The sequence below is a fragment of the Podarcis melisellensis genome (genome assembly GCF_964234715.1).
Source record: "Podarcis melisellensis genome assembly, chromosome: 2".
Taxonomy (NCBI): Eukaryota; Metazoa; Chordata; class Lepidosauria; order Squamata; family Lacertidae; genus Podarcis; species Podarcis melisellensis.
The window spans coordinates 6,720,436-6,745,261 of record NC_138529.1 but is presented as its reverse complement, the minus strand read 5'-3'; the positions used below and the strand labels follow the sequence as shown (position 1 = coordinate 6,745,261).

Here is a 24,826-nt window from a genome sequence, read left to right as displayed (position 1 = left end):
ACTGTTTCTGCAACTCAAAAGTGGGGATGATTATGATAATAATAATAATTTTGTTATTTATACCCCACCCATCTGGCTGGGTTTCCACAGCCACTCTGCGTGGCTTACAGCATATCTAAGAACATAATAAAACACCTTCTAAAAGGAGTATATTTGTTTATCTCCTTGACATCTGAAGGGAGGGCGTTCCACAGGGAGGGCGCTACTGCCGAGAAGCCCCTCTGCCTGGTTCCCTGTAACTTCACTTCTTGCAGTGAAGGAACCAGCAGAAGACCCTTGAAGAAGGACCTCAGTGTCTGGGCTAAGCGATGAGGGTGGAGACACTCCTTCAGGTATACCTGAAGCTGCTTTAATTTAGTGAAGCAGAACAAAAGCTCTGAGAGCTCCATCGTATCCATTTGAACACAACTGTGCATTTGCTGCTCAGGCAATCCTATTTTGAAGCCCCCCCCCTTACTGGAGGCTGAAAATCACATTCTGGATGCTTGGAACAGCAATTACAGTGTCCTATTATCACTGATCTGATGCCACTGCAAAATGGGGCTTTGAATCTGAAACTCCTTCAGCTCGTGATAATCTCTTATGGGCTTCAGAGCGGGTAACACAGACCACGGCTTGGGAGTCTTCCTGTAGCCCAAAATGTTCTGTGTCAGGGTGGATGAAATGCAAGAAGAAGAGCAGGTTGTAATAACCCCTTTTCGCTAGCAGTAGCATCTGATCACTTTGGACTTTCTGCTCTCTTTGTTAAATCTGAAAGGGTGCATTTACAGCTTTTGTTCCTGCTGCCATGGCCTGCTTTTGTTAACCGAGCTAGCTGATGCAAATTTGCTCTGCGCTCTGTTCCCTCACTCGCTTCTGGAGCTCCTCTTGCTTAGCAGTGCATCCCAGTAGCATCACAACAAGCTGCCATATGCATCCCTGCTCCCCACTAGTCAGCTCTTCTGGGCGTCCTTGATGGGCCCCATCGCATCCTTGTCTTTGAACAAATCTTGCCCAGATCCCTCCTGGACATTCAAATGCTGTTTACCTTTTCCTCCTCCCCTTTGGAAACTTGCCCACTCCCTGCTTCATTTTATTCCTTGCACTTATGTTCCACCTTTCTTCCAGAGTGGAGCTCAAGATGGCATAAGTGGGGTTCCTAGATGGTCTCATAGAATCATAGAGTTGGAAGAGACCCCAAATGGCATCTAGTCCAATTCCTGCAATTGCCGCTATCCTGCCCACAGCTATCTCTGGGTGGCCTTGAACCACCAACCTTCTGGTTAACATCCAGACATACTGGCCCACTGTACATGTCAGGCTCCAGGTTTGCTTAGCTTCACTGTGCGGTTGCTGCATCACGTGGCTTTAGACCAACAGTGGAGAGATGGTGTTGGACTACAATTCCCTTCATCCCTGACCACTGGCCGCGCTGGTTGGGGCTGATGGGAACTGAGGTCCAGCAATTTCTGGAGGACCACAGAGTTTGCCACACCTTTGCCTTGCCTTGCTTGACTTGTGCCAGTGAACGGCAAAGGTACGAGTTCCAAGGTATAACTGGGAAGGGAAAAGGGTATTTCTGTCTGTTGATGGCCCAGATGCAATGCTAGGCCTCATTCCTTGCCGTGATAAAGGATTCCATCTAGTGATCAAGTGAGCCCTGTAAAACACTCTGAATCCTCTAATTTGAGTCAGGGTTTAGGCCTAAAACTATTTTTGAATACAGTATAATAATATTGTCTTGGGACATGTAATAAAAAGGCAGGGAAATCCATAACATAAACCAGTCTTCTTAAAGGTAAGAAAAGAACAATAATGGTTTAATAAGTGCTAGATTACTGGGGGTTTGCTCATGAGTTTTTGAAATGAGCAGTGTCTGGCACCAGTCTGACAGTCGTTGTAAATATGCTGTAGATGCTTGAATTTGAACCTGTATTGAGAAATCAAAATGCAATTATTATACTGTACTAGCAGAGGGTGACATATCAATATAGTATGCATTTGACATTTCATTTATTTTATTTTATTTTACAAAATTATATAGTGCCTTACTGTAAGAAAATGTTGAAGCGGTTTACAAAAATATAAAATAAAGCATGGCAATTTGACTTAAACACAGGTATTTTAAAACATTCAAAAGATGATTAGATCCAACAGTAATGAAAAAGAAATAAAGCACATGTAACTTTTACATGTCTGGATAGGCTTGCCTAAACAAAATACGTTTTAAGCAGGTGCTGAAAAGTGAGGGCACTTGCCTGGTGTCCTTAGGCAGGGAGTTCCAAGTTGCAGGTGCTGCCACACTCAGAGATGGATTTCTTACAAGTGCAGAACAATGCCAGTTCTGCAGATTGAAGCTGTCAAAGCTTTTGCATTTAATTTGGTGTTAATTTATTTATTTAAATCATTTTGACCCTGATCTTCAGCTGAAAAGGTCCCTAGAGCAATAAAAAAAATAACAGTGTATATTCTGAATATGTGAAACACACGACACAAAAGAAAAAGGGGAGGGAGAGGGAGGATGAAAAAAGCAAACTCAGTCACCAGTTCTGAAAGTTACTCATAGGGTGTTTTTAATTGTTTTTATTTTGTTTTGTTATGTATATGTGGTCTTTTTGTTTCTGTATTGTATTGTATTGTTTAATTCTTTTTCTTTTTATTCTGTAATCTTTAAATACTTAATAATTTTTTTTATTAAAAAAAGAAAGTTACTCATAGGAAGCAAGAATATGAAAGAGGCCCTCAAAAACCTTGTGTTATCTCTCTCTCTCTTTCTCTCTCTCTCCCCGCCCCCCATTTAAACTGGCCAACTGTACACAAGAAACATAATCCAAAATGTAATTGACCTGAATGTACTTCAGAAAACCCACCTAAATTACTGATTTCCATTTCTTCCCTTCATCAACACTCTCCCATGTTAATTTAACATGGTTTCCTAAGTCTGGTGCTGAGTTTCCTGCTTAGCTGCGTAGAGCACTTCAGAGTGTTTTAAAGTGCTTCACTTCCCAATGCACAACAACCTTGTAAGGTAGGCCAGGATTACTATCCCCATGACGTCAAGCCCAGAGGAAGCGGCTTGCCTTAGGCCACCGAGTGAATTCACAGCAGAGGTGAAATCTGAACTTGGCACAACTGGAGTTGCAAGTCAGCCTTTTGTCCTTGCACCACACCGTTTTATTGTTGTTTTTGTTTAGTCGTTTAGTCGTGTCCGACTCTTCGTGACCCCATGGACCAGAACACGCCAGGCACTCCTGTCTTCCACTGCCTCCCGCAGTTTGGTCAAACTCATGCTGGTAACCTCGAAAACACTATCCAACCATCTCGTCCTCTGCCGTCCCCTTCTCCTTGTGCCCTCCATCTTCCCCAACATCAGGGTCTTTTCCAGGGAGTCTTCTCTTCTCATGAGGTGGCCAAAGTCTTGGAGCCTCAGCTTCAGGATCTGTCCTTCCAGTGAGCACTCAGGGCTGATTTCCTTCAGAATGGAGAGGTTTGATCTTCTTGCAGTCCATGGGACTCTCAAGAGTCTCCTCCAGCACCAGAATTCGAAAGCATCAATTCTTCGGCCACCAGCCTTCTTTATGGTCCAGCTCTCACTTCCATACATCACTAACCACACCGTTATTCTCAAGCAAGTGGAAACCCATTCCAAAGTAGGGACTGGGGTGGAAGAAGAGCGCCAACACGCATGTGCAAAATGTCAAATGCCTTTTCAACCCCCCCTTCCCCCCTTTGGCTTTTTGGGGAAAGATTTCAAGGCAGATGCGTGTCTCCTTTTGTCAATTAACCCTGGGAAACGAAGCCCTTTTGGATCCCCCTGTGCTTTGCAGGCCCGATTCCCCTCCCCAGTTTATCTACATCGCAGGCGGTTCACTGCAAGGCGAAGCTCGGGAACAGGAAGGGCATCGAGGATGCGCGAAGAAGCATCTTCTCCCTCACCCACGCGCGCCTTTCCAGACTCCCGCGTTGCGGAAGAGCCGTGGGCCGCCGAGCTCCAGCCAGCAGAAACGCACGCGCCGTACACGTGTGGGGCGGGCAGAAGAGGAGAGGGTCTGAAGTCTGAACACGGGGGCGCCTAGACGCAAAGGCTCCTTTCCCGTTTGCACCAGAGACGCCCACTTCCACGCGAGATCTAAGCTCCGTCGCGGGCCCCTCTTGCGCGCGGCTTCTGCCACGTGCCTCTTGGGCCGTGTGGACGCGCGACGGGGGACCCGCGCCTGGTGGTGGCAGCTCCCTGTGGAATCTACAGGCAGAGACACGCGTGGGCGATTCGTGCGCATCCTTACCAAAGGGGCTGGGCGCGCAGCAGCAGCTCTGAGCCAGCCAGCGCGGCGTGTTTTTAAAACGGTGCCCCACTCCTCCTCCATCGCCCTCGCTTCGCTTCTTCTCCCGCGTTCACACAGGCCCGCGTGCTGCCACCTCCCCGTGGCGTTGCGCGTTGCCGTGGTGCTCGCTCCCAATTCCCTTCTCCCTCTCCGCCTCTCTCTGTCGCTCCTTCCCCGGGGAGGGACGACACCTTCCCCGCAGTCGAGACGAGGGAGGATCGGAGGCTGCTGTTCTGGCCCTGCGCTGGTTCAGCATGGCGGTTTTTTCCTGGCATTTTTGGTGCCACGCTGTTGGGCGTGGGAAGGGAGGGCAGAGAAGATGGCTTTCGGGAGAGGTGAGGTGAGGGGGTACCCATCCTCCTCCTCCCACTGGAATCGTAGAGAGTCACACTTAGGTGTTCATACAACTATGGAATTGTAAAGTTGGAAGGATCTCCAAGAGTCATCTATTCCTGCCCACAGCCATCCCTGGGTGGGCTGGAACCACCAACCTTCTGGTTTACAGCCAGACACACTGACCCATTGCATATTTTTGTTGTTGTTTAGTCGTTTAGTCGTGTTGGACTCTTCATGACCCCATGGACCAGAGCACGCCAGGCACTCCTGTCTTCCACTGCCTCCCGCAGTTTGGTCAGACTCATGTTTGTAGCTTCGAAGACACTATCCAACCATCTCGTCCTCTGTCGTCCCCTTCTCCTTGTGCCCTCCATCTTTCCCAACATCAGGATCTTTTCTAGGGAGTCTTCTCTTCTCATGAGGTGGCCAAAGTCTTGGAGCCTCAGCTTCACGATCTGTCCTTCCAGTGAGCACTCAGGGCTGATTTCCTTAAGAATGGATCGGTTTGTTCTTCTTGCAGTCGATGGGACTCTCAAGAGTCTCCTCCAGCACCATAATTCAAAAGCATCAATTCTTCAGCGATCAGCCTTCTTTATGGTCCAGCTCTCACTTCCATACATCACTACTGGGAAAACCATAGCTTTTACTATACGGACCTTTGTTGGTAAGGTGATGTCTCTACTTTTTAAGATGCTGTCTAGTTGCGTATTTTACAATATTGTAAAATACCAAAATAATAAATACACATTTTATGTGTGTAAGGCAGGGGTCAGCAACCTTTTTCAGCCGTGGGCTGGTCCACCGTCCCTCAGACCTTGTGGGGGGCCAGACTATATTTTGGAAGAAGAAAGAAGATCAAATTATTATGCCCCACAAATAACCTAGAGGTGCATTTTAAATAAAAGCACACATTCTGCTCATGTAAAAACATGCTGATTCCCAGACCGTCCATAGGCCAGATTGAGAAGGTGATTGGGCCGGATCCGGCCCACGGGCCTTAGGTTGCCTACCCCTGGTGTAAGGTATCCTTCTGGAAGCAGTTGGCGCCAAAACCAGCCATAGGCTGCTGCTATGTTTTCCTTGCAGCTTAGGTTGCAGCCCTAGTTTCACTTTCCTGGGAGTAAGCCCCATTGAATTCCACAGGGTTTGCTTCTGAGTAGACATGCCTACTATTAATCTGTGAAAACTGAAGCGGAAGGGGGATTAAAAGTGCAAACCCCAATGATGAACTACCTCTTTTCTTTTAAAGTTAATGGGGGAAGCAGCCAGGACTTTCAGATTCCCATTTTTTTAAGGGAGGGGGAATTCCTGCATCTCTTACATTGCTGGGCAAAAAGGAGAATTTTGGGAAATGGAGCTTCACTTATTAGAAGCTTCCCTGCTTTTGTCTTTTTTTAAAAAAATAATAATATTTATTAAGGTTTCAAATGATTACAGAAATAAAGACAAAGAAAAAAGAAAAAACAGTAAAAAAAGATACAATTAAAAAATAGAAAAAACAAATCAATCTTTCCATACCTTATCTTTCATCTGCTTGTTTCCTTGACCTCCTCACACCTCCCTTTTTTGTATTCTAGTTCAAAAGTTATTTCAGCAAGTCCTTACCCTTTTTGCTTTTATCTTAATATTTTATCATAATATATTATGGCTTTACATTTTCACATGTTAACAATCCATTTTAACATACCCCTTAAAACATTACTGCTAAAACCACATAACATCATTCCAGCATCCCTCTAACATTTCTTAATTTTACAGTGTTTCTGTAAGTAGTCTTTAAATTTCTTCCGGTCTTCTTCTACCGACTCTTCTCCCTGGTCTCAGATTCTGCCAGTCATTTCCGCCAGTTCCATGTAGTCCATCACTTTCATCTGCCATTCTTCCCGGGTGGGTAGATCTTGTGTCTAGAAGCTTCCCTGCTTTTGTCACAACTCTCCCTATCTGGTGCAACTGTTATAGAAGTGCATCTCTCTCTCTCACACCACATTTAATGTAGCAGAGGGCGGTGGGGACTTGAGAGAGGTTTGGTCTAGTCAGGTAATGGGGAACCTTGAGTCCAACAGCAATTGGACGGCCACAGGTTTCCTACACCGATGTAGCCCTTTGAACTGTGCTGATGAGACCTTCTTGGGATCTTTCAGAGTTGCCAACTGATCCATCTTTTTATACCCAGAGCTGATGCTCCACTTATAGCCCACCTTACAGGGCTGTTGTGGAGGATTGCTGGCATAATGTACACAAAGTGTTGGGACATTTCAAATATGCAGTATTAATAATAATTTATTATTTGTACCCCGCCCATCTGGCTGGGTTTCCCCAGCCACTCTGGGCAGCTTCCAACAAAGATTAAAAATACATTAAAATGTCACACATTAAAAACTTCCCTAAACAGGGCTGCCTTCAGATGTCTTCTAAATGTCAGGTAGTTGTTTATCTCTTTGACATCTGGTGGGAGGGTGTTCCACAGGGCGGGTGCCACTACCGAGAAGGCCCTCTGTCTGGTTCCCTGTAGCTTTGCTTCTTGCAGTGAGGGAACTGCCAGAAAGCCCTCGGTGCTGGACCTCGGTGTCCGGGCAGAATGATGGGGGTGGACATGCTCCTTCAGGTATACTGGGCATTAATAATGGTGGCGGCTGTTTTTGACTTCTAATAGGATGGCATTCCCAGATGCTTTCCTAGTGACATTGCTGTCGGTGTGTCACTTGTTAGACAGACTGAGAAACCCCATCTCCACCTTTAAAGAAAAAGCAGTCAGGTTGTCAGTGGCCGCCCAGGTCGCATCCTCATCCCTTCTTTACCTGAAGCCCCTCTGGTTTTCTTCTCTGAATTCCCACCTTGCTTAGATTGTAAGCTGTTTGGCGGGATGGTGGGGCAGCAGCACCTCCGGCAGCCTTTTCTTGTTCAGTATCGTATGCACAGAATTTGTTAAGCTGATATAGGCAGGCCCCTTCCCTCAAGGAATTTGCGCGTGAAAACCAGCCAAGGAGAAGATAAGACAAGGCAGAGAGCAGTGGGAGCAAGGAAGGGATGTGGGCAAAGGCAACTGATGTGATTGAAGCTAGAAATGGGGACTCATCTGGGTTTCCTAAGGGGAAAGTAGGATTTGAGGAGGGATTTGAAGGAAGGAAGATAAAAGATATGGTATGAAGTGCAGTGGAGAAATGGGAAAGGAGAGCTTGGCTGCCATAGGAATAAGATTTTAGGCAAACCAATAAATACCAACAGCACCAATTATATAATTTAGCATTTATGTAGCATGTGTTTGGTTTCTAAGGGCTTCTCTGAGAAATTCTTACAATAACAGCCCTGTAGGGGATGCCAGTATTATTGTCCTCGTATTGCAGATTGGGGGGGGGAGCAGGCTTCACCTGTCTGGAGGGCGCTAGGTTGGCAAAAGCTGACTTAGTGAATATGTGACTGAGGAGAGAAGGGCCTGAGGAATGAGGGACTTTTGCCATCTTTTTGTGGTGGGCCCTGCTCCTGTACCTTTAAGGACAGTCGGATACCCAAACATGTAGAGTTGGTGGTTTCCTGGGATCAAGGTGCATGGTGGGAAAAGGTTCACCTATTGAGTTGGACAGGACCTCTGAGGGTCATCTGGTACAACCTTCTGCAATGAAGGAATCTTTGGCTCAACCTGGGGCTCAGACCCACGATCCTGAGATTAAGAGTCTCATGCTCTACTGACTGAGCTATCACAGCAGTTCTTGTGAACGTATAGGAGCAGTCCTGGTGCAAAGTAAACAACACAGCTGCCACCCGGACCACTGAGCTATTCTATACTAGAACAGAACTTGCTCTGACTTAGGGACGTAGGAAACAGCCTTATGCTGAGAAAGACCCCTATTCCACCAACTCAGTACTGCACTGACTGGCAGTGGCTCTTTAAGACGTCACCAGGGTTATCTGCCATCCCGACTGGGAGATGATGGGATTGAACCCACAAAGCAGATGCTCTACCACTTCCCCTTATATGCTCCAGCTTTCCCTATTTACTTGTCCCTGGTACCTTGGCTGCCTGCATTTTGCCTTTGGGGAGATTTGGGGATCTAAAGAAATTCCCCACAAGCCATGTTCGGGTTCTTGCACAGTGCACAAGCTTCCTTTGCACCTCAGCCATGATGTGAACATTTCCTTGAATGCATCTGAGTTGCAGCTGTTCCATAAGTCTGACTATATATCTTGTGAAAATAAATGCTATAAAATATTGTTTAGGTTGCTGTTTAAAAAAAGGAGATTTCTTTCTTTCTTTCTTTTGGCTTTACTAATAAGATTTCATCCAAAACCAGCACAAAGCAGGTGATTGCACAGGAAATAAATATAGCATACAGCTAAGAGCCTTCAGCAGTGTATAATAGTGTGTGTGTATTGGGGTGTGGGGAAGCGGGTAGCCTTCTGGCAGTGATTTTTAGTTCAAAGACAAGGGTGGTGTAATTATACAAGAGTGTCCTCTTTTTCCGGAGAGCTGTTGGAGGGTATCTAATTTGAATATTAAGGCTGCAGTCTTATATACTTCTGAGGAAATGTTAGCCGAGGAACAAGCTTTAAGAATTCTGATTTAACATCTCCACCATTGGCGTTGTAAAGCAGTTCCCAATTGTATCTGCCTTCCCCCAACCTGCTACTTTCCAGATCCTTTGGACTATGACTCCCATCAGCCCCACTATTTGATCCTGGAGCTGACGGGGTCACGGCTGCGCTGGCTGGGGCTGATGGAGTCCTAGTCCAAAACATCTGCTAGGCATCATGTTGACGAAGGCTGGACTATAGGCTATATTACACCTTGAACAGAATAGTGCCTTAAGGCGCTATAGTTTAGCACTGTAGCTTCTGATATGACTGGCCCACTGTATTGACCCTGCCAGGGAAACCTCAAACATCACGGGGCTGGGGGGAGGTTAATATGTTTTTTAATCCTCTCTTTCTTCCATCATGGAATTGGAGGACATATGCCCTGTGGTTTCCCATCTGGTCTCCCATCCAGGGACACATCAGATCCACCCCTGCCGAGCTTAGCAACTTGCAAGGCTCTCAGCCTAAAAGTGCGTGGAGTCCAAATGCACAGGTTTTCAGAATTCAGTGTGAAACTGTGCGGCCGAGGGACCTCTCCTTTCAGCGGCCATCTCAGAGAGAAGCTCTGGCAGGCCTCCTCAAATCAGGCTGCATCCTGACTTCCAGTATGGCCAAATCCCTCACCTCACTCGAGCTTTGAACCTTCTCCTCAGGGCTCCGCTGATTCGTACACCAGCCGCCCATCGCTGGACTCCGACGTGTCGCTCGAGGAGGAGCGCGAGGGGGTGAAGCGCGAAGTGGAGAACCAGGCTCAGCAGCAACTCGAGAAAGCCAAGGTACTGGCAGGGGAGGGTACGCCAGCCTTGGTTTCAGCTAAGCAGATGTTGGGTGAGGACCTCTTTGTCCATGAAACAGCTTCCCCAGCAGCTCTGAATGCACGGAGGGAGGCAACCTGTGGCCTCCCATATATTTTGGTACCACAAGTCCCATTGTCTCCAACCACTGGCCATGCCGGCTGGGGCTGATGGGAGTGGGAGTCCAAGACAACATCTGAGGAGCCACAGATTCCCCAGCCCTGCCCTGGGCCAGGAGGGGTGGACTGTAAGGAGCAGAAAATAATCTTTATGTTTTATGTAAACATCATACTGCTTTCTCATGAACATTCTGGAAAGGACTATTTACAATCTGCCTTCAGGATAACAGCACCTCAGCCCTCCCCCAAACAGTGACCTCAAAATGATCCATGATGACGGGGGTGGGCTGCTCTTCAACGACTTCTTGGTGGCCCCACATCTGCCCTTCATTTTGGCTTCTGAAGACTACAGAGAGCAGGGGAGCGAGCAATTTTTGGCCTTCTTCTCACTGGTTTCCATGACTGCGGTTTCTTCTCCTTTCTGTAGATCACAATTGATGTAATCCTCACCCGTGTGTTCCAAAGGCATCATACACAACACACACAAGCCAATGGGGTGGCATTTATTAGTGAATAAAAGAGAAACGGGCAACAATCCAGTATGGGAGGGAGCACATCTGGGCTGCCCTGCGTGTTCCGTTGCTGCAACTAATGACTACACTAAGGGCCAAACTAGATATTACAAAGCAGATTCAGACAATAGTTTCCTGATTGTGGTTGTTGTGTATTTTTTTAATAGATAAAAAGCACCGTGTGAGGCTGTGGGTTTGATCTGAGGAGTGGGGGAGGGAGGGGTTGCTTTGGCCTTCCTGCTCCTGCCATTCTCTTGCTCAAATTTGCTTCCCACAACTCTTTTTGCCACTTGCGCAAAGGAAGCATGGGAGTCTGAAGACTGTTAAATGTAATACTGGATTTGGCCTCATAAATCACTTTTCTATATAATCCATATTACATTAGTTGTAATACATGTATGATATCATGGCAATATAGGTTGCCCTCGGTTCAAGTCTTGCTGCAGCCATGAACTCACTGTGGGAATGTTCAGGGAGGCAGGAGAGGATATATTGTTTGATTATATCCTTCCCAACTTGTGTTAACAAGTTCTACAATTTAGCAGAGTAACATTCCCCTTTTAAACTTTCACAGCGGATAGGTTTGCCTGGCTTGTATCAGCCTCTAAAATAAGTTTCCTGGTAATTCCCCTTTATTCCCTCTTAAAAGGAATAGATACGACACAGTCTTGTATAAAAATATAAAAGAGTTTACTCACACGTTCTGTTCACAGATGGATCCCAGAAGGCAGACTTAAGTTACAAGATATATACATGTGGAATCTATCCGATAAGGAGATAGTTCCTTTGTCCTCTCTTGTCTGGAAGCCAAGAGGGCATCTCAGGCTAAGGAGATGTTGCTTCTTTGAGGAATGGAGTCAGAGAGAGAGATGGCTGCATCCCCTGTGCTATTTTGTTACCTGCACAGGTGAGGTCGTGCCCACCTCTGGTCACATGTAGAGGAAGTTTCCCAGCCCAGGAGGAAACAGGAAGTTCCTACTGGCTGGTCCAGACACCCCTCTTTTCATGTCCACTCTAGGAATGCTGTATGTGACTGCTCTGTGTTTCACACCCCACACTCACGAGACAACCCCCTCTCCTTACGTTCCCCTCACCTGCAACATGTGACTCTACTTTATAGGGCTGTTGCCAGGATTGCATATAAAGTCTTTTAAACACCTACAAGAAGAGAGACCATCAGTGGGCTCTCTAACCAGCGAGAGCAGGAGCAGGTGTGTGGAAATATACAAACTGAGTGAGCATCAGTCCTTTCCTCAGATGACTCCAACAGCCAAGTCAAACCTTGTTCAGTCTAGAGAATTTTCTAGAGAACTAACAAACCTCATTAAGGGGAACTTTTCCTTGTCTAGCTTCCTCAGTGGAGGGCTCCATGGTCCTTGGCTCATCAACTGCCCATCAACTACCCTTTGGAACTGGGCATAATCCCGAGAGTGACAGATCCTGCACATTTGTTCTTGAGAGGGAAGTCCCATCTGACCTGGCGCTGACAGGCTCCCTCTCTGATTTCTTTTCCTCCTCAGAACAAGCCAGTTGCATTTGCTGTTCGTACCAATGTCAGCTACTGTGGGACGCTGGATGAGGAATGTCCTGTGCGTGACTCTGCCATCAACTTTGAAGCCAAAGACTTCTTGCACATCAAAGAGGTGGGGCCTGGGTGGAGATGGGGATAGGGAGAAGAGTTTTCAGCAACAGCTTGCAATTGTAGTACCTCTTTTTCCTGGAGGTACGATGCCACGTGCTGAATCGGGGGAGATTCAGGGCAGACAAAATCAGTACTATTCACACAGCGCATAAACAATGGAATTTGCTGCCAAAAGATGTAGTGATGGCTGTCAAATTGGACAGCTTTAAAAAGGAATTTGACAAATTCGTGGAGCATAATGGCTACGAGTCTTGATGATTGTGTACTAGCACCAAAATCAGAGTTGACATGGCCACTGTGGAAAACAGGGTGCTGGACCAGATGGGCCAGATTGGATATTATTGAATTTAGTGCTGTTTTTGTTGGCATCTATCTGACTTGGGAGACAATGGAGTGAGCCTCTGGGGGGCGAAATTAATAGCACCGAAGTGACCTTCCTGGTGCATATTGTGGTGTTATGGTGGTCCTCGGCTGCACAGATGACAAGGATCCCCCCCCCCCCAATGATATCCAAACAGAAAGCAAACTTCACTCTGGATTTGTGGAGGGTACTACTCTTCTTCTTCCAGAGATATCCCCCAAGGCAGCGAAGGTTTAATTTCAGTTTTCCTTCTCCTAGATGAGATGCCTTTCCAGGTGAATGAGCTCCATCTGCTCCTCACGTCCTCTACAGTGCTAGCTTCTCATCTATTACCATATTTTTTGCTCTATAAGACTCACTTTTTCCCTCCTAAAAAGTAAGGGGAAATGTGTGTGCGTCTTATGGAGCGAATGCAGGCTGCGCAGCTATCCCAGAAGCCAGAACAGCAAGTGGGATCGCTGCTTTCGATCCCTCTTGCTGTTCTGGCTTCTGGGATTCAGAATATTTTTTTTCTTGTTTTCCTCCTCCAAAAACTAGGTGCGTCTTGTGGTCTGGTGTGTCCTATAGAGCGAAAAATACGGTAAATCCTGCTGATTCTCTGATTTCTACAGCCAGTGGTTCTTCTGTCTGATATGTGACGTGAAATCTGGTCATAGCCTTCTGGTATTGAAGGGTCAGATCTTTAGCTACTGCAAGATTTATAGATGTTGGCTTGGTTTTTTGTTTTTTAAAATTAACATATTGTTACTTATCTTGAGGATTCCAAAATAGTAAAAAATATATCAGTTGTTTACATTAGTAGTTTAACAAGTGAGAGATACTTCGCATTCCCTCCCTCTTTTTCTATACTGCTACCTCGGGTTACATACGCTTCAGGTTACATATGCTTCAGGTTACAGACTCTGCTAACCCAGAAATATTACCTCGGGTTAAGAACTTTGCTTCAGGATGAGAACAAAAATTGTGCTCCAGTGGTGCGGCGGCAGCAGGAGGCCCCATTAGTTAAAGTGGTGCTTCAGGTTAAGAACAGTTTCAGGTTAAGAACAGACCTCCAGAACGAATTAAGTTCTTAACCCGAGGTACCACTGTATATGGTAGGAAGGTGTCTTTAACGGGTCTATGACCCTACAGATCTGTAAAGACTTAAGTCTAATTCATGACCCTCTGCCATGATGTCTCTACAGAAATACAGCAATGACTGGTGGATCGGGCGGCTAGTGAAGGAGGGGGGAGACATCGCTTTCATCCCCAGCCCACAGCGGCTGGAGGCCATTCGGCTGAAGCAGGAGCAGAAAGCCAGGTAAGAGGGCCTTCAGTGGGTGGGATGGCACATAACTCTGGCTCAGTCAGCCCCCCCCCAATCTAATTTCTTTGGTAGCTAAACTCAAACCGCTGTGTGATACTGTGTATGGTTTTTAATATACATGTTCAGGGACACTGATGCTATTTCTAAGTTCAGCATTAATGAAGAGCTACGTGAGATGCTAACTTACCGTATTTTTCGCCCTATAGGATGCACTTTTTCCCCTCCAAAAATGAAGGGGAAATGTGTGTGCGTCCTATGGGGCGAATGCAGGCTTTTGCTGAAGCCTGGAGAGCGAGAGGCGTCGGTGCGCACCGACACCTCTCGCTCTCCAGGCTCCAGGAAGCTCTCCGCAAGCCTTGCGCTCCTGGAAGAACTCCCCCCGGACGCACACGGCTTGCGGGTGGCGGCCTGCAGCGCGGAGCACAGGGTGCCCTTTGGAGGACGCCCCGTGCTTCGCGCAGGTGTCGGCAAGCCTTGCGCACTGGGGGGAACTCCCCCCGGGCGCGCAAGGCTTGCGGGTGGCAGCTTGCAGCGCGGAGCACTGGGCGCCCTCCGGAGGATGCCCCGTGCTTCGCGCCGGAGTCCGCAGCCTGCCGCCCGGCAGGCAGGGCGCCCTGAAGCAGGGCGCCCCGCGTGCCGGACAGACGGATAGCAGCCTGCCGCCCGGCGCGGGTGGCGCCCTGAAGCAGAGCACCCCTAGCGACGGGCAGACATCGGCCAGCCCCACAAGCTCGGGGGACAGCGGGGAGGCGCAGCGCCGCCATCCCACTGTTCCCCGACCTGGTTTTGGGGGGGGGGGAAATAAAGGAATTTTTCCCCCCTTTATTTCCCCCCCCCAAAAAAGTAGGTACGTCCTATGGGACGGAGCGTCCTATGGGACGAAAAATATGGTAGGTCCTATGAGCCACCTTCAGTATACAGCACTGGCCCTTGTTCCATTGAGAAAACTGGACTGTGGGAGGAGGGTGTGCTTTCTTTAGGCAGCTGCTGAATCTTCCAGACTTTGCTTTCCTATTCGGAACAATAGCTTGAGCTCCCCATTTCTCTCCAGTTGCCACACTGACTTTCTCTTTTCTCCCTCAATTAGGCAGTCTGGTAATCCCGCCATCAGCAACAGGCGATCGCCTCCCCCGTCACTAGGTAAAACCTTAAACAGGTTTGGGTGTCTGCTGTGTTTCTGTGGGAGCCCCGAATGCAACCGCCTGAGAACCTTAGATTTTATTAAACCACAGAAGCAAGATCCTAGCCCTTACGGCTGCAATGATACGCTTGAAAATGACTGGTGAAATCTTAGCATGTTTTTGCAGACAGAAAAGCAAAGCAAAAACACCCACCCACACTTTTGTTTGGAACAATTCCAGTTTGGTTTGGTTTATTTATTTCTTAAATTTGATATACTGCTTGTTTGTAAGGGGAAAAAACCCTCAAAGAAATTTACAAAAAGAACAAAACAATAAAATTATCAATATAAACAGTTCGAAACAGGTATTTGAAACATTCAGAAAATAATTAAAATCAGCAATAAGCTAAAAGCAGATTAAAACACATATCAGCATTCTACATATTTGGGTAGACTTGCCTAAACATGAATGTTTTTAGCAGGCACTAAAAAGTGAAGGTACTCGCCAGGTGTAAAATTTCTGGCAAAATAAACTGCTCTGAAGCCAGATGCTAGTGTCAAATTGCACCACCTGCTGGAGCAAAAAAGATTTTTTTTATTGTCTTGAGAATTTCACGTGTGGCAAGGCTCCTTGCATACGCTCAAAGACACTCTTTGAAGGAATTGTAGTAGAAGAGGCATTTCACCTATGCCAGCTCTTTCTCCCCCTTGCTAGTTTCACTTGAGAAACAGAGAGAGACCAAAAAGATCTTGCTGGAGGGGTGGTTAGACAGGCAGGGCCAAAAGGGAAGAACTGCCTTTCTCTGCCTGAACCCACGCAGACCTTGCATTTGTCAGCCTAGGCCAGGGGTCGGCAAACTAAGGCCCAGGGGCCAGATCAGGCCTAATTGCCTTCAGGATCCGGCCCATGGACTGTCCGTGGATCGGCATGGGGATTCTGTTTGTTCGGGCTGCACCATTTCCCCCCCCCCCAGCGCCATTCCTTCCCGCCCCCTCTCCTTCACACACACATACCCTCCCTCCCTCCTCCTGGCTTCTCCCTGCCCTGCCTAGAGGAGGAAGGGAGCTGGGCTGAGCTGGCTGAGCGCCATTTTAAGCAGCCCCTCTCCAGAGCCAGCCCTTTCGCGCCACTCATCTCCCCTCCGCCGCTGCTCTGGTGCTCCTGTGGGCCAGAGAGCTGAGCAGACAAGCTCCTTCTGCCTACCCCCGAGAAGTAGCGGCAATGGTGGTGGTGGTGGCAGCCCTTGGGAAGATAAGCGCAGCGGCTGGGGTTGGGGGGTGGGGAGGAGGACTACTTGCCCCCCTCGCCTCTTCTTCCAGATCCCTCACCCCCCGGTGCCGCTTCTACAGCCCACCACAAGGTTTGAGGGACAGTGGACTGACCCACGGCTAAAATTTTTTGCTGACCCCTGGCCTAGGCCCTTATTTGTGTGCCCCCTCCCTCAGAGCAACAGGAGAATGGTCCTTCTCAGTGGTGGATCCCTGACCGTAGAATGTTCTCCCTAGAGAGATGCACCAGGCGACATCACTATCAGCTTTTTAAGTGCCAAGCAAAGAGGGGGACTTACTGGTTGGTTGATTCTTGTTCTGGTTTTTATCATGCATTTTCTGCTTTTATATTTTATTTTTATGTTGTGAACTGCCCTGAGATCTGTGGATGAAGGGTAGTATACAAATTTAATAATTAAAAAAATATAAAATTCCTCTACATCCAGACATTTAGCTTTGAATTGGGCTTATACAGTGTGATGATTCCCCTAGCCTGCACTGGTGCTATCTTTTAATAGGGTGGAGTGGGAGATGTCCTTATGCAATTTCAGGACAGGCTCTTTTAGTCCGTAATTTTCTTTTAGCTTTTGGGTGTGTTTTGACTTTTGTATTATTGTGCGCTTTTATCATTGTAAGTCGCTTTGAGACATGTAGTAAGCGAGGAATAAATGCGACAAATAAATATAGCTAAGAAAAACAAGAGCACCGGATTCTCAGTGCAGGCGGGGAAAGATAGATAGTGTTGCCAACCACACTGGAAGCTGAAAGAACAGAGAATTGCAGTCAAAGAGGGAAACACAGCAATGTCAGCATCGCCCTTGAGCCAGTACCACCAACTGGACTCATGCACTTCAGCCCCGACTGGGCTAGGCGAGCTGGGTAGCACTTCCAGAGACCACCTTCTGCACAGGAACAGGTCAAAGTGTTGTGGACTCACAGCTTAGAGTTGTGAGCACCGGATTCACTGCCACAAGAAGACAGTCGTCGCACAGCAGAGTATAGCAGAGTATAGCAGAGTATAAACGACTCGGAGAGCAGCTCTGTAGAATATCTTCTTTATTCTATCTACAACTATTATACAGCTATATACAGAGCTTAATGAGTTCTAAGCATAAATGAATGCTGCACTACACTGAGTGTCTGCAGCTGCTCTTAGCAGCAACCTTATCTATACCCACAATCTCTAACACTCAGTCTCTCTCTCTCTCCAACACACTGACTGACTGACTTTTTGATGTGGTGCTGGAGCAGAATAAGTAGAGAGCAGAACACCGCCCCCTCCTCTCTGGAGAATCAGCAAAGATCATCATGAGATTCTTGGATATGGGAGGGGTGAAATCTCCTCAAGCAATGCATCCATTTGTCTGGATTTCACTTTCCTTAGCACAAAATTTGGATGCAATGCCCTAAGCACCAAATGTTAAATGCTTTTAATGTCATATGTGCAAAAGCCACTGCTGACTTCAAATGTATCCCTTTAAGACAAATTGGCCTAGGCCAGTGATGGCCAAACTTGGCCCTCCAGCTGTTTTGGGACTACAATTCCCATCATCCCTGACCACTGGTCCTGTTAGGATGATGGGAGTTGTAGTCCCCAAACAGCTGGAGGGACAAGTTTGGCCGTGCCTGGCCTAGGCTTACTTTGTGCCTGCCCTGTCACATGATTTGGCAAATCAGAGGTTGTTTTAGGGTTGCACAACCGGCGCCACAACAGTGAGGCCAGAGATGCCTTGCGAGAGTGAGGCCAGGGAGAAGGGGTAACAGGAAGGCAGCCACCCCCCACCCCAATTCCAACTCCCAAGGGATTAAAGCTCTTAAACTGCAGGGCCCCTTGTCCTCCTTGTAGTCTTGTTCATTTGCTGATACTTCACTGTTGACAACCCCGTATTTTCTTTTTCCCCCAACAAGCCAAACAGAAGCAAAAGCAGGTAAGGATTCAATGCTGGGATGACCCTCTTCTGTGCTGTGTCTTTTCCCTGCTAGCCAGTCCTACAAGCGGAGGATGGGGTGAACTATGAGGCCGTCCTGTCCAAGGCTGCATTTCCAGTATGCCTCTAAACCACATTCAAAACACATTTCCCCCCTCAGAGAATTCTGGGCACTGTAGTTTACCTCTGAGTTACAATTCCCAGCAATCCTCAACAAATTACAGTGCCCAGAATTCTTTGAGGGCCTCCCACGGAATGTGCTTCCAATGTGCTTTGCACATACCTGCTGCCTTTGGCTGGAGCAGCCTGCAGTGATGGGGGTCTTCCCCCCTTACAGGGCCACCTCAATGTGCGCTGGGGGGCATTTTGCCCCATGTAGACCAGGATACAAAGGCAGCAGGCTTTTTAATCGGTTTTGACTGGGCTTCCTCCCCATGCTCAGCATAAAAATATGAGAGGAGGGGAAGGCTGGTGGCCCGGGTGTCCACAGAAAGGGGGGGACAATTGCTGTCCCTAGTTTAGCCATAATTCCTTGATTCCCAGCTTTCATTTAAAAGAGGGAGAGAGTGGGGGGGGGAGTACAGGTTCTATTCTTCCCATTTTTTGGTGAGAAACTAGCTTGCTCTCCCCTTTCGGTGTTTTACTCCCTGCCACCCAGAGAAATGCCCACATGTATCAGTTTGGGTGGCTGCTGTGGGTGCAGTAGGAGGTGGCAGTGTAGGGCAGAGAAGAGGAGCTGGGGCTGAGCAGGTGAGGCCATTTCCTGTCGCAAGGAGTTCGTAGCGTGTTGATACTGATATGATATTGTAGCAAAGCAAAAGGGATATAGGGGTCGTATCTGATACCTCACCATCCATTGGGATTGCGTATATGCGTTTCCGGTTGAAATGGAGAGAGCCCCCACTTTGTCATTCCTGCTCTCCTTTCTCCTACTTTCTGGGCTGCAGAGGAAGGGAAAAGCCGTTTTGTGACACACCCTCCTTTTTACAGACAGAGCACATCCCACCTTACGATGTCGTGCCCTCCATGAGGCCGGTGGTGCTGGTGGGGCCATCCCTGAAAGGATATGAGGTATGGGAACGTGGAAGGGACAAAACTCTGCCCCAAACCCACATTCTGAAATATGGCTGTAGCCAGTGCATTTTTGGTAGGGGCGGGGGGAAGACGAGCTGCCAGTACTCGTATATTCCTAAAAGTGCTGCGGGTACCAGCACAAAATAGCTCCCATGTCACACAAAAATTCCTGGCTGTGGTAGTCATTTGACCAGCACCGCTGCCCTCTTGCCCTCTGTCCTTTCTTTTCAGGTGACAGACATGATGCAGAAAGCTCTCTTTGACTTTCTCAAGCACAGATTCGATGGCAGGTAAGGCACTATTCTGAAATGAAGAGCAATTTCGACCCCCACCTGTTGCCTGGTTCCTGTGCCGCTAGCGAGTGTTGGGTAATGGTCTTGTCGCCTGTCATCCTGTCTTTCAGAATCTCCATCACACGGGTCACAGCTGACTTGTCACTGGCCAAGCGCTCAGTGCTGAACAACCCAGGCAAGCGGGCCATCATTGAGCGATCCACAACCCGGTCCAGTATCGGTGAGTCCCAGCAGGTCCCACAAGGGCAACGGGAGTTGGCAGGCGAGCAGCTTGTCTGGCATAGCCATGGCGTTCCTTGGTCTTGCATCCCAGATTCCCTGCTTATAGAAAATGAGTGTGCCAGGGAGAAAGGTCGTCTAGATTTTCCTCTTGGTGTGGGTAGGTCTCAAGCGACACTCTTGGATGCAAATTGTGCAAGTTTCTAAGCAGAATTCACAGCACTGTTTCCTTCACAGCCACCTCCTGCTCTTTCTTTCTGCTCACCCATCAGTAGATTTCAGGGTCCTGCTTTGAAAGGCCGCAATCCACAGAAGGCCCTGGGTGCAAGCTCTCTGAAAGCATACAGGCTTCTCTCTTCAAGGATTCAGAAATGCCTGCAGAAACTATTAACTTTAAAACTTGGGGGCGGGGGAGAGAGATCATTTTGGTTTGTGTATATGTCGCTGTCATGCTCTCATTGCTCGTCTGAGCACAACAGGGGAAACACAGTTTTAAAATCTCCTGGGCAGAGACCAGACCTTCTATGCATCCCTACTGGGAACAGGCTGCAGCTCAGTGGGAGAACCTCTGCTTTGCACACAGAAGGCTCCAGGCATCAACCCCTGGCATCTCCAGGTGAGGCTAAGAATTACCATATTTTTCGCTCTATAGGATGCACCGGACCATAGGAGGGGGAGAACAGGAAAAAAAAATCCCCCCCCTCTGCTCAGCGCCCCTTCAGTGAAGCGGCAGGAGAAATGGAGCCCCTTACATTTTCCCTTCCGCTTCGCTGAAGGGGCGCTGCGCAGAGAGGGAAAACTGTGCAGCGCCTCTCCAGCGAAGCGAAGCCTGGAGAGGAAGAGCGATCGGTGTGCACTGACCCCTCTTACTCTCCAGGCTTCAGGCGGCTATCTGCAAGCCTTCGAAGCACGGCGGGAACTCCTGCTGCGCTCCGAAGGCTTGCGGATAGCTGCCTGAAGCCCCCGGAGCACAGTGGGAGTTCCCTGCACTCCGGGGGCTTCAAGCGGCTTCAGCGAAAGCAACGCTAAGCCTCTGGAGTGCGGGGGGAGCTCTCCCTCTGCGCTTTGGGGGCTTCGTGGTGCTATCGCTGAAGCCAAGGAGCCTGCATTCGCTCCATAGGACGCACACACATTTCCCCTTCATTTTTGGAGGGGGAAAGGTGCATCCTATAGAGCGAAAAATATGGTATCTGCTTGTCTGAAACCCTGGAGAGCCACTGCCAGTCAATGCAGATGGCACTGAGCTAGATTATCTGTGAAGTGCCCTAATGCTGTTTTCTTGCACGATATCTGTGCAGTTACAGTTGCACATGTGGGAATGTGCTTGCGCAGAATGCAGACACAGCGCGAAAGCGTCATGTGGCTGCATCTCAGTGTCACCCTGTAAAAATGAGTAACATTAGCAGAATTAAAGGTGTTTTTCCCCTCCTTATGTTGACATTGTACTATAAAACTGGATCCTGTCAGTTCACCTGAAGCAGCCTCCTCATTCTCCTTGAATGTACCCTGTGTCTTGCATTTCACCGCTTCCTGCAGGAGGCAACACACTGCTGTTATTTATATACCTCTCACAGCATTTTCAGAATGGGTTCTTGCTCATTTCCCAAGCTTACGGGGAAGGGTAATAATAATCTCAAAGACCCACCAAGTCTGAAAAGGGACAATTATTCATTTAGAAACTGGTTTCTAAGTGGGATAGTTATTTATCTCATTTTCACTTCTGGAAAACAGGTTTTGCAGGGCATTGTATGGCATAAAAAAAAACCTGCACAATTTGCTTGATTAGAAGCAATAGTGGGACAATATAATAATGAATGAAGCATGCATTTATATAGTGCTTTCAAATGCCCAAAACACTTCAGATGTGTTACCTTGTAATCCTTGTAAAACCCCTGTAGGATAGGTCTATAGAATTGCAGATAAAGGCTGTGAGAAAGTAGCAAACCTTCCCAATGTCACCTGATTAGTCCTTGGCAAATTGGAGGATTTGAAATAAGGAAGTTCCGGAGTGTAGCCCCCTGTCCCTTACAGGGCAGTCCTATACTTGTCTACTCAGAAGCTTTGTCCTGCTGAGTTTAATGGGACTACATGTGATTGACTCCCATCATCTGGAGGGCCACAAGCTCCTGTCCCTGCGCGGCACCCAGAGAAGGGCCCTGCCATTGGACAGAGTGAGGAAGCTGGCTGAGGCAGTAGATACTGCTGTGACAATGCCCAAATGATGAGAGGACAGAGCTGTGTCCTCTGAACCTAGCCTGCCATCCTGCTATCCTAACTGAAACTTTCACCAGTGCTACATCCCAGACACTTAGGGTCTAGAGACCTGAACAGGCAATTATAAATCCTTTTAGAAAGAAGAAGGAAGCGTACCATAAGTAGTTCTTCCAGCCTAGAGTAAAAACTGTAGTTTCAAAGGTGGTGAGGAGCTGCGGAGGTGAGACTCAAGGGAGGCAAGTGTGTGTGGATGCCAGAGAGATGCCTGAGGCAGGAGGCAGACAGAGCCTTCTTCCCTACCTATTCAAAGGGGCGTCCAGCCAACTGTCCTTCTGCTTCCTTCACAGCTGAAGTCCAGAGCGAGATCGAGCGAATTTTTGAACTGGCCAAGTCGCTGCAACTGGTTGTGTTGGATGCCGACACCATCAACCACCCAGCACAACTGGCCAAAACTTCGCTGGCCCCAATCATCGTCTACGTCAAGGTCTCTTCCCCAAAGGTAAGCAGGGGAGGAAAAGGCTCCTCGGAGACAAAGGGGATTCCTCTGAATCATTCTCTGTTTTTCTGAAGCCCCTTTCAGCTCTCCCAGCTGTGTTTTCTGCTATCCCCTAGTTTTGCAGTGGGAGATGGATTCTTCCCGTCTCTAGGCTGTTCCCCAGCTCACTAGGTAAGCTGGTTTCTGCTTAGTTTAATTTATGCCCACCCCACATTTTCCTGAATGGGCAGGACCATGTTCAGAACAGGGATAGGAGCTTAGGGCCCCCCAGATGTCAAATATTAAGCTCCCCCCATCCCTGACTATTGGGCATGCTGGATGGGAGCTGAAGTCCAGCAATGTTTGGAGGGCAGCAGGTCCCACAGTCCTGTTTTAAAACCTTACCAAAAGAGTTATATATACCCCCTCCCTGAAAGCCCCAATTTGCAAAGTTAGCATTTCAGCTCAGGGTTTCGTTTCCGCTAGGACAGCAGCCAGATTGCAACCCCAACTCTGACTCTGCATGTTGTTGAGAAGGAATCCAGGTGTGCTGCCCAACAGGTGCCAGCGGGGGAACCGGGCAGTGAAGTAGCAGCAGCACTTGATTTAAGGCTGTGTGGCTGGTTCCCCCACACAGAGTGTTGAACGGAGGGGTGCAAAATTATTATCATCATCATTAATATACCTATATTTATAATACTGGTACCTACTCAGAGTACCAAAAGGAATTATTGTGAAAATAAGAAACTTGAGGTGGGGGCACCACATTTTCTCCTCACACAGGACGCCATATTACCAAAGTCCACTCCTGGTGGCAGGTGAGGAGAGAAAGTTGCTGCTCTCTTACTCTGGATATTCGAAGATACAGGGGAGGTCTCTGAGTGAAGACCTGGCCACTCTAATTCCAGCTGCTGGGCCAAAGAAAAACACAAGGTTGGCTCACTTTCCACACCGGCGCACAACCCTTTTACCTTTACTATACACAGAAGGTCTTCTCTTTAACCAAGCTGGTTGCCCAGGTCGAGCTTCGTGCTGTGAGGGACGGCAGCAATAGTACATGGGAAATGTGTGCTTGGATTTTCTGGTGTTTCCGTTTTCCCCCCTTATGAGGTTCAGTTGTTGGGTGGCCGTGGCAACAGCGGGAACTTTCCCATTGAAAATGTCAGTGTCAGGTGACCCATGTAGCATGCAGTCTTCCCATGAGAGTGTGTGGGATTAATGGTACTCCCATAAACCATTTAGGATTATAGGAAGTGTCACAGCTCAGTGGGAGAGCAGCTGCTCTGCATGCAGAAGGTTCCTGTTCAATTCCACGCATCTCCCTGTCTGAAAGCCTGGGCTTCCCTGCTGCCTCTTCTAGCCCCATGGTTCTGCTGGTCAGTGGCTTCATAAGTTTTAGGAGCTGCAGAGGTGGAGGGAGGAGGCTGAGAGAGAGACCATGTGATAGTTTCATAGTAAATTCTGCTTCACAGCTCAGTCATCTAAGCCAATGCACCCCTCCCGCCCGCTTTAGGTGGCCTGCTGGGAGACTTCCAGCTCTGTAGCTGTGTCCTCTTCTAATTTTATATTTTTTTGGAAGGTGCTGCAGAGGCTTATCAAGTCCAGAGGGAAGTCACAAGTGAAGCATCTCAACGTGCAGATGATGGCAGCTGACAAGCTTGTACAGTGTCCTCCGGTGAGTCTGTCTGTCTGTCTGTCTCTCTCCGTGTGACATGCCTCTGTCTTGCCCTGGGCTCTGTCTGGCTCTTCACTTTCCTTCTGTGCCTCCTGTAACTTGACTTCCTCCACTCGGCATCTCCTGGTTCTGCTCTTAATGGCAGAAGGAACCCCAGGCAAGTGCTTTCGCCATCGATGGCCACACTCTGTCTTTTAAGAAACTGATGTGAAGTCATCTCATATGGGAAAACGTGCCTTTGAGCATGTGCAGAGCGCCTTTCCCACGCCCCTGAGCAACCTGAATCTGGCCTTATGTGTTTAGAATTCAGGAACATCCTTCCAGGACAAGTGGCAGAGATTCCTTTGCAGAGCTTTTTCATCTAGAAATTAAGAAGTGCTCCCGCCTCATTTAACAGACAATCTTAAGATTGCAGTCCACCATCCTCAAATTTGGGGGAGAACATTTAAAGGTTGGAGCTGAAGGTGGCACTTCTGTGCCCTTGCTATACACCATGCCAGGCCGCCCGGTACTTGCTTACGTTCTCCACCCAACACTACAAGCCTCATATTCTACCCTCTGTGCCTGGGTCTCTGAGGAACTGATCCCTTTCTCTCCCTCTTTTCACCCTTGCGCC

At 48.1% G+C, this 24,826-nt stretch overlaps 1 protein-coding gene across 3 annotated transcripts in view; it reads left to right on the top strand.

The window, feature by feature from the left end:
* CACNB3 (calcium voltage-gated channel auxiliary subunit beta 3) overlaps positions 1 to 24,826 on the top strand; it is a 40,476-nt gene that overhangs the window by 10,296 nt on the left and 5,354 nt on the right. For all 3 annotated transcript variants that reach the window (XM_081900752.1, XM_081900751.1, XM_081900750.1), the window contains exons 2-11: positions 9,863 to 9,985; positions 12,155 to 12,277; positions 13,822 to 13,937; positions 15,031 to 15,083; positions 18,241 to 18,260; positions 19,251 to 19,331; positions 19,566 to 19,624; positions 19,738 to 19,847; positions 22,408 to 22,559; positions 24,115 to 24,210. In XM_081900752.1, coding sequence (XP_081756878.1) covers positions 9,863 to 9,985; positions 12,155 to 12,277; positions 13,822 to 13,937; positions 15,031 to 15,083; positions 18,241 to 18,260; positions 19,251 to 19,331; positions 19,566 to 19,624; positions 19,738 to 19,847; positions 22,408 to 22,559; positions 24,115 to 24,210 — 933 coding nt within the window. The remainder of the gene's footprint in view (positions 1 to 9,862; positions 9,986 to 12,154; positions 12,278 to 13,821; positions 13,938 to 15,030; positions 15,084 to 18,240; positions 18,261 to 19,250; positions 19,332 to 19,565; positions 19,625 to 19,737; positions 19,848 to 22,407; positions 22,560 to 24,114; positions 24,211 to 24,826) is intronic.